This window comes from Hippocampus bargibanti, linkage group LG20, assembly GCF_051943395.1.
Source record: "Hippocampus bargibanti isolate YZ-2025 linkage group LG20, ASM5194339v1, whole genome shotgun sequence".
NCBI lineage: Eukaryota > Metazoa > Chordata > Actinopteri > Syngnathiformes > Syngnathidae > Hippocampus > Hippocampus bargibanti.
The window spans coordinates 4,779,601-4,796,815 of NC_142753.1; the positions used below are offsets into that span (position 1 = coordinate 4,779,601).

At 41.3% G+C, this 17,215-nt stretch overlaps 1 protein-coding gene across 3 annotated transcripts in view; it reads right to left on the reverse strand.

Moving 5' to 3' along the window:
• The window catches only part of khdrbs3 (KH domain containing, RNA binding, signal transduction associated 3), a 97,802-nt gene that overhangs the window by 31,729 nt on the left and 48,858 nt on the right, over positions 1 to 17,215 (reverse strand). For 2 of the 3 annotated variants that reach the window (XR_016113450.1, XR_016113451.1), the window contains exons 8-11: positions 13,911 to 13,963; positions 12,152 to 12,290; positions 9,224 to 9,267; positions 8,971 to 9,044 (exon numbers count right to left, since the gene is read on the reverse strand). Coding sequence is in view for 1 of the 3 variants with exons in the window: in XM_088986862.1 (XP_088842988.1) it covers positions 12,199 to 12,290; positions 13,911 to 13,963 (145 nt within the window). In the remaining 2 variants the exon portion in view is untranslated. Of the gene's footprint in view, positions 1 to 8,970; positions 9,045 to 9,223; positions 9,268 to 9,287; positions 12,291 to 13,910; positions 13,964 to 17,215 lie in introns of those variants that run through there. The other variant, XM_088986862.1, reaches the window with a different exon arrangement.

Consider the following 17,215-nt stretch of genomic DNA (forward strand, 5'->3'; position numbering starts at 1 on the left):
TGAAAACACCGTGTTGATCGCGAAATTAGAAGGAAAACTACATCAATAACGCCATGGTGAATTGTTATGTGTCGCAGACAATTGCGGTAACGCACATAAAGAAACTAAGTTTACACAAATTCCCAGTGGGCAAATCAGCCCATTTCCAACAGAGCTTGTGTACCATCTTGTGCATTTTCTGGGCGCTACATTGAGGTCCAGGTCCCTCGAATTGATACGGAAGGACTTCTTTAATCGATTGCAAACATTTATGCTTTCCTCTTAAGAACTATTTGAATCATATTCATAACTGGATGAGTAACAAGAAAGCATATTCTCTGAATCCATTGTTTTGATTCTGGAGCAAGGCAGTGTGTGACCAATAGTGACCTCACGAACAAGGGGGTGGGACTTTCTGAATCTGCCTAGGTCCAAGCTCATTTTGTGGCAATTTTGGGAGTCTTTAAGTCATTTTTATTGGTGTTTTGCATTTGACTAAAAATATCAGCCTGCGTGTTTTGGGTATTTCAGATGCTATTAAAAAAAAAAAAAATGGTGTCGGTTATCCTTTAAAATATTTTTTTTTTACTGTGCTTCCAACCAGTCCAAGACATAAACTGCTGTGAAATAGATAATGGAAATATGAATATCCGGTCTCGGGCCAATTACGAATTGAAATGACGTGAAAATAACGGGACGAAGACGAAACGGTGTGGTTCTGAAAATGGCTTCCCGGCGGCTGCGTACGCAAAGATCCGAAAGAAACGGCTCTTGTGGCATCATAACCTTGACCGCGGCCACCGCGCCGCCGCTTTGCTCGTTCGTGCACTGGAGGGCCACTTTGTGGCAGTATTAGTCCGATCCCCCCCCCCCCCCCCCAAACCCCCTACGCATCAGCCGGCCCGCTGGCCACCAGTTATAAAATGGAATGTCAAATCAAAGAGAGCGCAGAGAATGGCCGTCACCGCGGGGCTTAGGGTTTTCGGAGTGAAATGAGCAAAGTGGATTTAGTGCTGCTGTTCTCTGGATTTGCTCGATATGCTGCAAATGGAGTCAATGGAATATGGGATGAGCTGACAATCTGCTTGTGGATGGGAGCGGGGGCGTGGGGGGGTGGTTGCATCTCAACACGGATGCTATTAAAAGACGAATGAGGACGATACTTTTTAGTTCTAGCCAATAGAAGCATGAAAATTAACATGCCACTTTTCGTATGGTATAAGGATCCGACGTTGGCATTTTTGGAGGCACATTTTGGGGCAAAATGTGGATCAATCTGTAAAATTGACGATTTTAACTCATTCACTACCATTCCCATTATTGAAAAGCATGACGTAGAGCACCGTTCCCGAATTGGTCAGACCTCTGACAATGTTTTTTTCCCTTCCACGAGCCGGCAGCATTTGCCTTTTGTCCATGTTAGTGATTTATTACATTTGTTGTATTGCTCGGAGTTGTATTGCATTGTATTTTGTACAGCCGCCCCCATTTCAAGCTCAGATAACTCCCAACCCATATAACTTGGGAATTAACTTTATTCAAACATCAATACTCGATGAATCACAATTTTTCATTTTGTTGTTTCCATATCAGGCGTTCAAGTATCAATGCAAATATGTTTTTATTTGTGTCACATCCTCTGAGCAAGCAGACGACCAAATGAACATTTTCGGTTGCGTTCACCATTCATCCTTTGTTCAGCGCTCGACTGATTGAGTCTAATTAATCTTCACTTTGGTGTTTACGCGCATCCGTACAACGTCCTCACACTTTTTAAACGGCAAATCAAGCAGCCATGTGAGAGAAGACGTTTTCCTCCCCGAGGACAAAAACTCTATTATAAAATGATTAGATGGGGAGAGCTAAATGAAAATCACCCCCCCCCTTTTTTTTCTCTCCTCCCCCCTTAATTAGTGCTCGTGTGCAGGGATGACAAATGCTCTGCGTTTCCCCCGCTACTCTACATGACCCCTTGACTTCTTTTTCTGTCATATTTCCGCGCCGAGTTCTTGATGGCAACATCACCACTTTTTTTCTTCACGTCACGCCGCGTGTCTGACGGAGATTCTCCCCGCCGTCTTCTGAAGCAACAAGACTTACAACAGAGGCCGTTTGATCACCGTGTCAACAAGAAACAAACAAGGAGCTCCTGTGTTAGCGTCGCGTACTTTCGCACGAAACCCCGTCGGCGTGCTGAATGTCAGGGAGTGATTTTTTTTTCCCCTTAAAACTGCACCGCAACTTCACAATTTGTAGTCGCACGTCAGCGATCATATTTCCAGCACAAGAACAGTAACAATGGATGACGCCGAGTGATTCGCTAATTGATAAATCTATATAAAAGATTCCAAAGATTGATAGATACGGCAGTTCCCGATAATTAATTATGAGCGTTCTGCTTGTTTGTTCATATAATCGCACAAATGTCGGGATGATTAATTACCATTTGCGCTTAATTGATTCGTGTCTACAGTTAACTCATTCACTGCCAGACGATGTGCAAATTTATGTGTCCACTGTGCCAGGGTTTTTGTCATTTTCACTCAAATTGCAAGACCCACAGAATATTGAGGATTAAATATTAAATAATCATTTAATTTAGCGTAAGAAACCTTAGAATCTCTTTTTTCATTAAGAAAAAAAGAGTTAATTCCTAAATTACATATATGGATCTGCAGTTATCTGAGCTTGAAATGGGGGCGGCAGTACAACATACAATACATACTGATTTATAGAGCGCTTTAAAAACAGCTGAAGTTACAACAAATTGGTAACATTGACTAAAAGGAAATGTTGCCACCTCCTGGAAGGGAAAAACATTGTGAGAGGTCTGAACAACACTTTATCGGCACCCAAACAAGAAAAAACAAACAAACTCGGGAAGGGCGCTTCACGTCATATTTTCAATTCCAGAATACATTCTGGAATGGCAATGAATGAGGTAATTCGTCCATTGGCTTCTTTACCTCTGCAGTCGACACAACCCGTTTTTTGCTTTCTTCCATTTTAGCCCATCGATATGGTGGACGAGGATTTTCGTATTAGTCAAGACGCACCCCTCCCCTTAAAAAAATATTTAAAGACTAAGCCTGAATATTTGCCCTTCTCGCTCGCTAGTTATTAAACCCCAACCCCACATTGCCTCGAATAAGCAGGGCATACGGCTGTGATGGCGGGGTGGTTAAAAAAAAAAGAGATTTATGACACACAACAACCTATTAGGGAGCTGTATGTGATGCTGGGACGATGGGGGGGTAATCAGAGTGGCGAAATGGGCTGGAAATTCTCTTCTTCATGCCACATTGATTCATCCTTCAGAGAGCAAAAACCTCCCCATTATGCACAAGCATCTAAAAAGAAGCCGAGGGTGATGTTTGTGGGGCCTGCCCAGGTGATATGGCAGCGGAAAGGGGTGTGTGTGGGGGGGGGGGGAGGTTGCCAACCTGTAATATTCCACTACGGATTTGCCATCACGCTGAACCGTCTTATCTATTTCATCCACAAAATAGCAACGGTAACGGGTTTGCAGCCGCGATGCATTGTTGTCACACGTGTTATGGCGGCCATGAACCTGAATTACGCAATCGATGTACAGTAAAGTCTCGTTATATCGATATCGGATATATCAATAGTCCCGGTTATATCGATACTATTTCTATGCACGCACGGAGAAAATTACATGCAAACAGGGTCGGATATATCGATAGTCCCGGTTATATCGATATTTTTTCGGACTCCCTTGAATATCGATATAACGAGACTTTACTGTAATTAAAATGTGAAAGGACAAAACATCCCTTCAATTTTTTTTATAATGCTGATGTAGCGCCTGTGGGTGAAAGAAAGGCGCGGAAGGCGTGGGAAGGGGGAACAGCCGTCGTGGGGGTGACGTCGAGTTTACGCCAACCTGTGCTATAAAAAATGAAGTCTCAATAACACTCGTTAATTGTTTCCCCGTCGTCATTTACAAAAAAAAAAACAAAAAAAAACAGTACTTGTTTATCACAGCAGCTATTGAAATATGTTTGTCGCACGGGAATTCTAGCAATGAGAATAATCATCTTTTCAAGGATCAACTCGATGACCCGCGTGCAGGTTGGAATTTTTATTGTCAAGTCGCCGGGTAGAAAACTAGGAGTGATTATTCTTTTCTCTGATTGGTCGGCAAAAGGCCAATACAGTGATACATTAGCTTATGAACCCTTTAGCTCACGAACTTTTGGCCTTACAAACATTACATTCGCGAGGATATAATCGTGGCAGACGAACTACTTTTCGGTGGACGAACCAAACCGCCACAGCGCCACGGAGGCTGGCGGACTAGTTTTTGTCACCTCCTTTCTTTGAGTGCAGATGCGGTTTGTTATCGGGTGGAGTACTTTTGCTATTATGGGACCGAAAAAGACCCCACTGCAGGCTAGTGTTAAGCTGAAAAGGACACAAAAGAAAACCTTCTGTTGATTTGGATTAATGAAAAGCAGCTAGCAGAGGACATTGTGAGTGAGGGTATTATCGCCGAGAAAACACAGAAACTTCACTCGGATATCATCAAGAGGCAACGCCATCAACGACCATCACAATGTAAATAAAACGACTTTATGATATTTCTTTAATTACAATACAATAGCTCATTTATTATACATAAAATAAGTTATATTTTGTGTAGTTTTAAGGCTAATTAAGTAGAAAATTATGTTTTATGGCGAACCAGGAACTGATTATTCTCATTTTAATGGTTTCTTATGGGAAATAAATGTTCGGCAGATGAACTTTTCACCTTACACACACTTTCTGGGATCCAATTAAGTTCGTAAGCTGAGGTATCACTGTACATGTATAGCGATTCATAGTATGGCCAGTACCACCAGGTGTTTGCCCAAAATCGACACAGTCTCGCACACTTCATCTCCCTTTAACTTTGTCTTTCATGGTTAAACAAAGAGACAGTCGGCCTCGCTGAAGGGCTTCACTCAAACTTGGCGGCCCGAAAAGTCCAGCGAGCGGCCATGTGGCAACTTCCAACCCGCCGGGTTGGAGTCACTGTTTTTTTTGTTATTCGCCATCCGGCCAGCGGCGGCACAGCTGTGGCGGCGGCAATGGCGGTAGGTGGGGGGTGTGGGGGGTGGTACAAGGGAGCTTTGCATGGTGTCCTCCAGCTCCAATTAAGTCCCAGCCGGTCAAGCAGCGGCTGCCGCCCCTTCGGGGAGAGCGCTTGGCCTGACGCTGATGCGGCGCTACAGCTGCTGGAGGCGAGGGCATCAGGAGGTGCTACCTTTGAGGCAATGCCAATAAGTGACTGCACCCCTGTCAACCTTGCCTTCATTTCACGCTGCCATGGCAACTGATTTGGGTCTGGAGGCACGGTTGCCGAAAAAAAAGGCTCACGTTAGCTCTCGTCTTGATTTTTTCCGTGCAACAATACAACTTGGCTACGACTTAACGCTTTGTTAGCTCACTTGCATCAAAAGAACGCTACGACAGCTGAAAGTACTGACGTTGTGCCACAATATACCGTTGTTTGTTTCCGGTCCCCGTTAACCATAAAAAACAAGTACCATTTTTTCCAGTGTATAAGATGCACACAAAAAGTTTGATTTGCACTCGCGGGCTGAATAAAATGATGTAGCGGTCCAGATTTGGCCCCCGGGCCTTGAGTTTGACACCTGTGCACTACAATATGAAATGATCACCCGGAAAGGAGTCATTAGAAAATCTGTCTGTCATGTACAGCTTTTTTTATGGGGGGGGGGGGGGGGTAAATGATCATTTTGAATCGACAAATATTAAAAATAAATAAAAAAAAAAATAAATCGCACTCCAAAAATGATTTCACATCAGTAAGACTATATATTTTTTTTTAACACAGACATGGCTGCTTCTTGAAGCTATAACATTTTCTCACTGTGTCGCACTGCTATTTGCACTGTGTAATTTAATCCTTTCAACAGTAGCCAAAATGGAACTGTATAGTGCCACTTAGCACTTTTTTTTGACGACGATACTAGTGCAGCGTGTTCTACCGGAAACAAATTCCTTGTGTGTTCTACATACTTGGCAATAAAGATGATTCTGATTCTGAAGTACAGTTTTAAATACAGTTGACTTTTCCGTTCCGTTATTTAACTTAACTTCTATTGGATTTACAGACCAAATATTTAGAAAAACAAAAAAACCACAATTTGTGCTGTTTTATTATTTTTTTACCTTTGAACTCATCCTGCAGGCTAGCTGTGCGTCCCTGCCTTCAGTTGCTATGGCAACCACCTGACCGCCAGCTATAGAGCCTTAATGTTTAATGACTGTACATGAGAGCGGTATTGATCTCCTCATCAAACTGTCGGCGAGAGAGCAAATAATGACTCGGTAAAAACTCATTAAAAAGAGCCAAGATGCACGAGGAGGGTATCAAAAACATTCTTCCACATATACCGTCTCATGTCAAGAGCTTTTTAGCCGGGAAATCTTGCTCAACGTGGGCAAGGAATCAATTGAACTAGTCAAACCACGGTAATCCGTTCCAGAAACCTGTTTGAAAACTATTTTGGTTGAAAAACGAAACATTTCATACATATTGGTTTATGTAGCGCTTTAACAACAGCGGAAGCTGAAACAAAGCGCTAACATGGAAAAAAGGGAAATTCTGCTCCCTTGTGGACAAGAAAAAACATTGCCAGAGGCCATGGCTAGTGGTTTATGGCACCCAAACAAGAAAAAAACAAACCCGAATAAATTCGGGAATGCCGCTCCACGTCACATGTTCAATTCCCAAATAAAAATTCGGGAATGGCAGTGAAAGAGTTAATAGCTCACAGGCTGATTCTAAAACATGACACGCAGCTTAAGTCAGCAAACAGAAAGACTACAAATGAAGGGTGAAAGTGGCAAAAAAAAAGCGGGCACGAAATCCGACAGAAATATTCTTGTAAGGGAGACTGCCCCAGAGGTCACAAGGTTCGGGTCTTATCCCGAGAGCGCTGTGGTTTTTATCTCCTCATCCAACAACTGATGTGAAGCTAAAGCCGCTACGTGCTCAGACCGGTCCCCGAGGGATCACCTCGCTAGCCCAGAAAAAAAAAAAAACTGCATTGACTGCACACACAGACATTTTTGGGGGGGGGGGGGGACTAGGTAGACAGGAAGGATTTTCTCCTATTCATTCATTTTTGAAGTAGCAAAACACTGGCGCTTCTCGTCATTATTTGCAAATTACCCAAAGGGCCGTTTATAGTGTTGCTCTTCCACAAAAATGACCCTTTCCAATCTAGACAGCCCCGGTCACTACTGTATTATTTGTTATATGGCATTTCTGGCACTGAAATTTAAATTTCACTGCAACTTTATAGGCCGTGACCAAGAGCAAACGCAACCACTCAGTCATCGTCATTTGATTTGATCCGTTCCTTCCTCCCCTTCAATCAAAGTGCCCCCTTGATCGATCCATGCTAATTCCACTTTCCACTTAGTGGCCCGGGGTCACAAGAATCCTCACTTCCGAGGCACTCGGACATTGATTGCACATCAGCACATGAAGAGCCCCACAGTTAATTACAGGCCAAAAAGGAGAGGGGTGGTTACATGGGGGTGGGGGGATGGAATGCGTCACAATTGAAAGCACAATTTATTGGCCAGCGAGCAGAAAATTAGTCACACAACATATTTCAATGATTGACAGATTGTTGATTATGATTTCTTCTTGTTTGCTTAGAAATAGACTACATTAAATTATGAGTAAATTATTAAATATATTAAAAATAATACATAATTTCTTCTTGTTTGCTTATTGGACACATATGTAAAATTGACTTTTCATTTATATATATGTATATTATTATGTATAAAAAATAATATATCTATAAAAATAATATATCTGTAACATTATTAGATATAAATTACACGTAATTCTTAATAAATTATTATATCTATTAAAAATCTCTCTCTGTCTCTTTATATACAGTAAAGTCTCGTTATATCGATATTCAAGGGAGTCCGAAAAAATATCGATATCGGGACTATGAATATATCCGACCCTGTTTGCATGTAATTTTCTCCGTGCGTGCATAGAAATAGTATCGATATAACCAGGACTATCGATATATCCGATATCGATATAACGAGACTTTACTGTATATATACATATATATATAAAATCACGACGTGTCATGCTTTTACATTTCTTCCCCCTGGGGGATTGTCTCCCCACCATTCCCTTTCGTCAGGGCTGTCGCAGCCTCCAGGAACAACGTGGAAAACGTCTTTTCTTTCTATGCATGCGTAATCAAACACACCCTGTTTACTTTGTGAACCAGTTCCCCGCTTGCTCCAGATAACATTGTCATTTGAAGTCACTTCAGAGCGCCGGGCGGACCCCGAAGGCTGCAAGGCGGGGATCTAAGCGTCAGGTCGATTGTTATTGTCTGAGGCTCGGCCCGCCGTCTTACCCGACCTTCGTCTCCTCTAATGGAAAAACATTGTCTGGCACCCGGGACATAACGCGCCGCAACGGAATACAGTCAGGCTTTTGTGGACTTACGCACCAGGCGGAATGTTCTAACACCCCCCCCCCCCCCCCCCCCCCCCCCCCACTCCCCACTCCTCAATTCCCACTGAAAGCCACTTTGTATTTGTAACAGCCAAGGAAGTCAATTCTCATTAAGACGTACAACCAGAACAAACGACACATGGGTGGGGCTTTCTGACATCACTATTATGCATACAGAACTCCAATTGGGGGGTTATAAAAGGAAAATAAATGGGAGCTGCCTTTTTTAACACTCTAAATGAGACTAAATCTCAAAGAGTGTCACAACAATGCAAGAGTAAGGCACTTATTTATTGATGTTAAGTGCGTGATGTCACTTAGCTTTGCATATAACGCATCTTTTATTTAGTTTTCTCGGCTAATAAGTTTCGGCTACTGTCTGATTGCAGAACGGATATACCCGTCCACCCCGCCTCTCCAGCGCCTTGAAAATACATTTTTTTTTATCTCACCTCAACTTCGAGGGAGGAGGGGGGGGCATATTTGAGATCCTTTGTGAGTCTTTTCTTTGTGCTGTTCGTCACATCTGGCGCAGGAAAGAAGAATACGAGCCGTCATAAAATAGAAGCGGGAGCATTTAGTGTACAATATTGTCTGTCGATTGCACATGTAACCAAATATAAAAAAATATATATAGCTCGCTAGCTACATAGAAATCTATCAAATATTTTTTTTAAAAAGTGGAATGAAAGCCTTTTTACAAACCTTTTGTGCCAACGTGGAGGTAACGGATGGCCCATTGGGTCGACCTAAGATGGAATATAAACAACATAATGAGTCCCTCGGTTAATACTGATGAAAACAAAAACTAACTACACAAGTGCAGTTTACGCATCCATTATGTGCTTGCTTAAAAAAAAACGTTACAGCGATTTATCACATAGTTTACATTTGCTGTTAAAGATGGCTAATTATTCTCAGCTTCCAGGCCTACAAACAGACAAGATAAACATAGTTACATTTAAGTTTAGAATGTGTTTATGTGACACGTGATAGGAGAGAGGTTAATCTGGGTCTGGTTGTATTACCTTGTGGGCTGGCGGTCTTTTTAAACAGCTACTGCCGTCCTCGCATCTGCTGAGGTCAACTGAGGGGGGTCATATGAGTGTCTTTTAAGGGACAGGGGAAAAGGCAGGTTCTTTAAACGGGGACCACGTGGAGTTGAGCAGAAAGAGAAAAAAAGGACAGCAAAAGCAAAAAAAGAAGAGATACAGAGAAAGATGGAGAAAGAGAGCTGGGGCTATGAGACTTGTTTGTCAGGGTAAACACAAAATTCGCAAAATCTCAGTGGTCACAAAATCAAGTCCCCCAAAATCCCCCTCAATCTGTATTCTTGTTTTGTCTCCTCTCTGTCTGCCTTTTAGTTTAAATTAAAGTTGAATTTTATCAAGTCAATAACATCACCACTTTTTTTTGTTTGTTTGTTTTTTTTTCCTCCCAAAAATGTTTATTCAGCATTGACAAGAGGGAAATATTAAAGGGCTTATATAAGCTGACAAATAAAACCCCAGACAAGCTCAACAAGTCTAATTTAGCGGGCGGTAACATATTCACAAATGTCACGAGTCTGTCATATTCATCAGTAAGCTTTCGAATTTCTATTTTACCATCATGTCAAAATGACCCGTTTAAGCGCAAAAAAAATACAATTACCTAAAGATCACAAACGACAAATAACCGTGGACAATTTTGCACATTTCTGTGTTTGATATGAAATTCCTATTTATTTGACGTATTAAAGAGATTTATCAACACAAGTGTATCATGACAAAGAGCTGACGATATCCACATTGCACGGCATGCTTTCATAAGCCCTTTAACACCGACCGACGGACTAGTATTTTACAAAATCAGGAAACAGCAACACAATATGTATACACATATGACTTTTTTTTTTGTTTTGTTGTTTTTTTTTGAAAACTCATATCTTACAAGGGCCACATTTACACTTACTCCTCCCAAAAAAAAGCTATCTACAATAGCGCTAACCCTAACATCTTTAGCAATGTACCAAGATTCCATTGACGTATATCGAGGGAGAGGAGGGGGGGGGGGGATACATTGAGTTGCACTCGTTAGCTGCGGTGATAGCTCACCGCGATAATTACAAAAATGATACAGTCGTCTTCGTCCCTGTTACATAACGGTGAGAAACACTTCTGGAAAGAAGGAAGGATACATCCTGAATTGTATTTCCCAGCAGGAGTAAAGTTGCTTGAAAAAGGACAGCGTGAAACCCACACCGAAAAGAAGAAAAAAAGGTAAGAAAAGTGCAGTGCTTTGGAATTTTTTTTTCTACAAGACAATTCTATGATATCACAGGGATGAAATCACAATATTAGGGGGGAAAGTAGCTTGTTTTGAGCAAACATGTTTACATATGTGGTAATTAAAAGGAGGATCAAGTATAGAACCCTGTGGTACACCCCATGTGAACAGGTGTAATGTGCACCATCGTATCAAAGGAACTGCGACCAGCTTCCAAGATAATGTGATATTACTTTTATATAACATTTGATGTCCATGTGCGGCTATTTTTTTAGCTGAGCTGTACAGTTTTTGTTTATGGACTGGGCGTGGTAAACTCATAAGGCGGTTACACTTCATGGTTTGTGCGGAAACTCCCTACATAGTCACAATTCATGGATTCCCTTATTTGCCGATTTGTGGGTTATTTTTGGGAAGACGTTTTATCTATTACGTTTGATTTTTATGCTCAGGCTATAGCATATTTTCAAAGAAACAACATTGACTCTCAAGGCCTCTGGTGGCATTTTGGTGCCTTGGAACTATGTTGAAGCAAGCTGAGGAGTTTCATGATGAGGATTTTGCCAACATCTTATGCCATTTTTGCAGAGGGCTTTGGATGCTGTCTCATGTCATAATGATATTACAATTTTGGTATCCAGTGAGGCACTGGGGAAACATTTTACTCAGTCTTACGAGAGGTTTTTTTTTTTTTTACAGTAAATCACGCATTTTGGCTTTGGGATGGGGTGGGGGGCTTTCACCCCCCACCCCATCCCCTTTCAATTGCTGCTGGGGACTGCACATTTCCCCATTGTGGGACGAATAAAGGTTTTCTGATTCTGATTCTGATTTTGGGATTGCTAAAAATGTGGGGGCGTCCATTAACCCATTCACTGCCAGACAATGTGCAAAAATGTGTCCACTTAAGCCAGGGTTTTTGTCATTGTCACTCAAATGGCAGGACCCACATAATATTGCCTTTTAGGACTACATAAACATTCAATTCAGCATGAGGAATCTTAGACTCTCTTCTTTTATCAGAAAAAAAGAGTTAATTGCCAAGTAATATGGGTCTGGAGTTATCTGATGATCAAATGGGGCTGGCTGTACAAAATACAATACAATGCAATACATACGTATAGATTTATGTCGCGCTTTAACAACAGCTGAAGCTGTAACAAAGCGCCAACATGGACGTGCTGGTAAATATAGAAAAGGCAAATGCTGTCCCCTCGTGGATGGGAAAAACATTGCCAGAGGTCTGACAGGCGGTTTATCGGCACCCCCGCGCAAGAAAAAACAAAACCCGAACAAATTTGGGAATGGCGCTCCACGTCATCAATTCGGGAATGGCAGTGAATGAGTTAAAAAAAAATCCATTACTTGGGGTGGAACTGCCACGAGGACTCGGACGTGGGCCTTGACACAGTTCAGTATCTGGAATACGGCTGCTCCCTGTACGCTCCCTTGGTCGTCCTCGCCGACTGCGCTTTGCCGCGACTGTTTGCCCACTCTTCTTGACCTGATTAAACAAGAGTGCAAAGTTACCGAAACACCCGCACATCAAAACGCTCCCTCATTTCCGGAGCGACGGGCTTATGGGCTCCACTCATACCGTGGCAGGACTCCTCTCAGATAATTGAACGAGATGATCAAACGTCTACTTGAAAAAGGCCCGTTTAGACACTCCGAGCAGGTCACAATTACCCAGAGCCCAGATCAGCCGCGGGGCTACTTTCCGTGCAAATGCTACGCTATCTACAGCACCTTTTGTCTGATCTGAAGCCAGTGCCGAGACTTCCCGGGAGTCCGGACTGACAAAGGCTGCTGTACCCCCCCCCCCCCCCGCCCTCTGCGTACAAGCTGCTGGCAGCACACAGTCGATACCCCCTTAATTAAAGCTGTCACCCTTTCAGTGGGTGTCACTTTGAAGAAATACACCGCTTTAACCTTGTGTTTTGAAAGCAAGGATAGGCCCCTCGCTTGGACGGCGTTATCAAGCTTCCTTTGAGCTGTCGCCCTTTGGGTGACCCGTGCCGAGGGAATACAGTAAAAAACACTTGGCAGGTTTATTTTATGTGGCGCCATGAAAAAAAAAATTCTAATGAGCTAAAGGAGCGTGATTCTTTTGCTTACTGCCCAGGCAAGTTTGCCAAAAAGATGGTACTGCATACAAAATAGTCCCCTGTTTTTTACACCTCAAAGTCATATAGACGTCAAAAATGTAAGTAAAGGCACTGGTCTAACAATGGAGTGGGGAAAAAAATCTACAATGTGATGAATGGTAGCAAAAAAAGTAACCAAAGGTCATGCAGTAATGCTACTAGACTGCTGGTGTCAAAGTCAAGGCCCGGGGGCCAAAGCTGACCCGCCACATCATTTTATTCGGCCCGCGAAAGCAAATCAAGCATGTCAAGTGCCATGATGCTAGCTAAAGTCCTAACCAAAATTTCAAATTGTCCCATGTAAACCACAATAATTTATTATTTTTTACTTCAAATTTGAAAACTTCAATAATTAATTTTGCATTCTGTATGTAATATTTGGAGGGGATGAAACACTTTAATGGCTTCCCATAATTCATAATGGCCCTCGAGAGGAAACCGTAACTACAATGTGACCTGCGGCAAAAAAAAATGAGTTATTACTAAAGTAATAAATTGAATAACAAACTAGTCCAATATTATGTTTTAAGATTATACGAGAGACAACACTAACAAAGACAATACTAGTCTCATGCTTTTGTATATGGGTAATATCAACACTATTAGATAAACAAAGTAAAATTTGGTCAAGTTAGGATAATAATGTGGTAATTCTAGATAAAAACGTGTCACTATTTTAGAAGAAAATTTTCATCAGAATATAAATGGGACTTCCATTTTTGGACAAAAAGTTAAATCGTCCAACAAAAATATCAGCAAGTGTTGAATAAGACAATAAAATCACAATGGACAGTGGTTGGAAGGCGGCGAGGAACAAAGTCACGATAACGTAAAGCAAAATGTTCTTGTGGAAAACAAGCAAGCAAAATACAACAGAAATGACGAGTAAATGAGCTGTCAAGCCAGAAAATAGCTGGGGGAATTTTGGTGTGAGGCAACAGACAAGATACTGATAAGATTTTTTTTTTTTAACTCACCGTACAGCTCATATGATTCGCCGCCTTGTCCATATTCGTAGTAGCCATCTGAGCTGCAAATAGACAAAAAAAAACAGGAAAAAAACATCATCCCTTGATTTATGTCAACATTGACACTATCTCCAATTCACAACAAACAGTTATTGAACATCAACGACAAAAAAAAAAAAAAAAATGCAACAGAAGCTTATGCGGAAATGCCGCGGCTTGGAATTGAAGCTGATTTACGTGGGATAAGAGATGTGAGATCTTTTTGTCAATGGATGGTACAGTTTCATGTTTACTTTCAATATTTAGCTTGTAGCAGACGTGCACATTCCACCATGACGTCCCTGATCCACTGGCGAAAAGGACGCTTTGATCCTCTCCTCTTTAATTTAAAACTGCTTCATACAACAAAGAGGGTGCAGAAAGTGCTTAAGTTGAATGAGTGTCTGTGTCTTTTGTGTTGTGTCACATTATTTGTTATTTTGTTTTTCTGCCTTTCCAGCAGCTCCTGTATTTCGTTTTTCTACTTCTTTCTTTCCTTTCCTCTTACTTTTACCTCTCTGCTTCTGTGAAACGTAAATTTCTCCAATGCGAGATGAATAAAGGCTAATCCAATCCATCCTTGACAAAAAAAAAAAAAAAAAAAAAAAAAAAGACGAAGCAAGTCAGTTCTGCGTCAAATCCGTCCGCTGGAGACACTGACAGAACAATCGCTTCAGTCGCGGTGGAGGCTATTCATCATAAAGCTGCTACGGAGTCGACATCGGCCGTCACACCTGGGCCCCTGGTTGCCTGTCTGCCTGCTTGTCCATCCATCTGTCTGTCTGTCTGTCACGTGGGGACTGGAAGTGACACCGGGCGTCTCGCTGGTTCGCAGATTAGAGGGCAGAAAAGCACCTGAAACCTCAGCGGCGCGCAAATGCTCCAGGCGCGGAGGTGACAGATTGGAAGTAACGAATGACGGTTTATTTTAAACATAGCGTGACAGCAGCAGGGGGGGGGGGGGGGGCTTCGGGAGGAGCAATGGTTGCGAAAAGGCAACAAGACTGATCCTATTTTTGTTCTTTTTCTGGTGATGAGGACAGTTTGATGCAGGACAATTCAATTAGGCGGCAAAGAGGTACAAAACTATTTTTGAAATCACGGGAGTTGTTTCTTTTTGTTTTGTTTTTATAAATCATGGTAGGGAAACAAACATGCGGATGATTGTAATTGAAAAGAAAGTCAACAGCCTCAAGACATCAATGTTTTAGTGTGTTTTTTTTTTCCTTTTCTTCCTCTTTTCTACAAGACGTGGAGGTCAATAGAGGACAGCGGGAGGAATGGTCTTACGGGCACTTTGGTGGCACAGTGACACGACACCAACTAAAGCGTGGCTAAGCATAAATTTGAGCGTGCCAATAATGGGACCACAAAACACAGTTTAGACAATGTGTTGGGGAGGCTTTCGTCCAAAAAGTCAAGCCAACTGCAATACGTGTGTGTGTGTGTGTGTGTGTGTGTGTGTGTGTGTGTGTGTGTGTGTGTGTGTGTGTGTGTGTGTGTGTGTGTGTGTGTGTGTGTGTGTGTGTGTGTGTGTGTCTGTGTGGCTTCCAATAAATAAGCCACATATTTAATTGAATGTATTTATGTATTCATTTTCATTGTATTATTTATTTATTTATTTATTTTTAATTAGTTATTTACTTTTTATGTACAGATTTATTTTTTATTTATCCATTTATCCATTTATGTATTTTTATGTATTTATTATATAGTGATTTATTTATGTACTGATTTAGTTATTTATTCATTCATGTATACATTTCTATGTATCCATTTATTTATTTATTTGTGTTTTTATTTTTCTATTTATTTGTATATTTATGTATTTATAATTGTTTATTTATGTATTTATTAATGTGTTTATTTGTTCATTTATTTTTTTTGTATATGTATATATGTGTGTGTATTTATGTATTTATTTATGTATTTATTTATTCTAGTTATCTATTTATTTGTGTATTTATGTGTCTATGTGTTTATTTATATGTCTAGTTATCTATTTATTTGTGTATTTATATATGTATGTATAGATTATTTATATATTTCTTTAGATATTTATTTACATTATGATGTATATATTTATTTATATATTCTTTATTTGACTTTAAGTACGCATCATATTCTCAATCAAACTGAGCTTGAGGATGCGGTTTGTATAATGATGCGCTTTCCCATTTACGGTTGTGTTTAAAAAATAAAAAACAACAACAACCAAACAAACAAATTGCAGTTAGCACTAACCCCATTCCAGGGTGTAGCCTGTCATCTATTTGATCTTGATTTATTTTAAGCATCTTTCCTAGTCGCTAGAGCTCCCAACTGCCACCGCTGCATCTCCCGCCTCTTCTCCGTCACACAAGCGACGCTGACAGCGGGAAGCCAAAAGGTTTGGGGAACAAAATAGAATAGTTGGCCTCTGCAGTGCATCTGTCATTTCTGTAAATGCCTCATCCTGAGCCCCGATGTTGTTGTTCGGGCCAAACAGATGGGGAGTGTTAAAATTGAATGATGTACTACACATCCCAGGTGCACCGCATTTGTTTTCTTACGCCGCCATTCCTCTCGCCTTCATTGGTGATGAATCTGAGGAGACCCTCATAGGACATGAAAGGAGGCCACGGGGGGGTATGAGCAAAGTGGATTGAATCATTTCAATGTTGCAAGCCTCCCGCGCCACCATATTCGAATCTCCAGGTGCACCATAATAATGGAAGGTGTTCTCCATCCATTTTGGTACAGTAGAATGTTCTGCGCAAAGTGGTGACAACCAGATTTGTGCACCTACAACTCAAAAGGTCCTCAGCCATGAAAAAAAAAATCAATAGTAGTTGTAAAACCACATCCAGATGGGAAACAATTAAAAACGTGTCGTATTTTACAACACAATTGTTTCTCCGCCAGTCAGGTGACCCACTCTTGGGTGTTTGAGAGCAGCGTACCTTTGCACATTTGTCCACTTCAACGGCGGGTAAATTGGCCCCAAAAGCAGCCGAAGAGCAATGTTGTGCAAAAAAAAGCCACCCGAGCTGTGAAGGCGTCGGACAATAAAGCACAATATGGCCGCTGTTTTGTGGGCAGCATAGAAAATGTTAGTGTTGCATTTTAGTGGTGAAAGGTTTTCTAACTTAGCATCACTTTTTCACCGGTGGCTTTAAAATAAGGGAGGGAAGGAGAAAAAAATGGCAGTCATCTTCTCTAAAAAGCCCGCTTTTATGACCAACACTACATTTCCGCTTCTGTGATGCTCTTTTTTTTTTTGCAATCATGTCTTT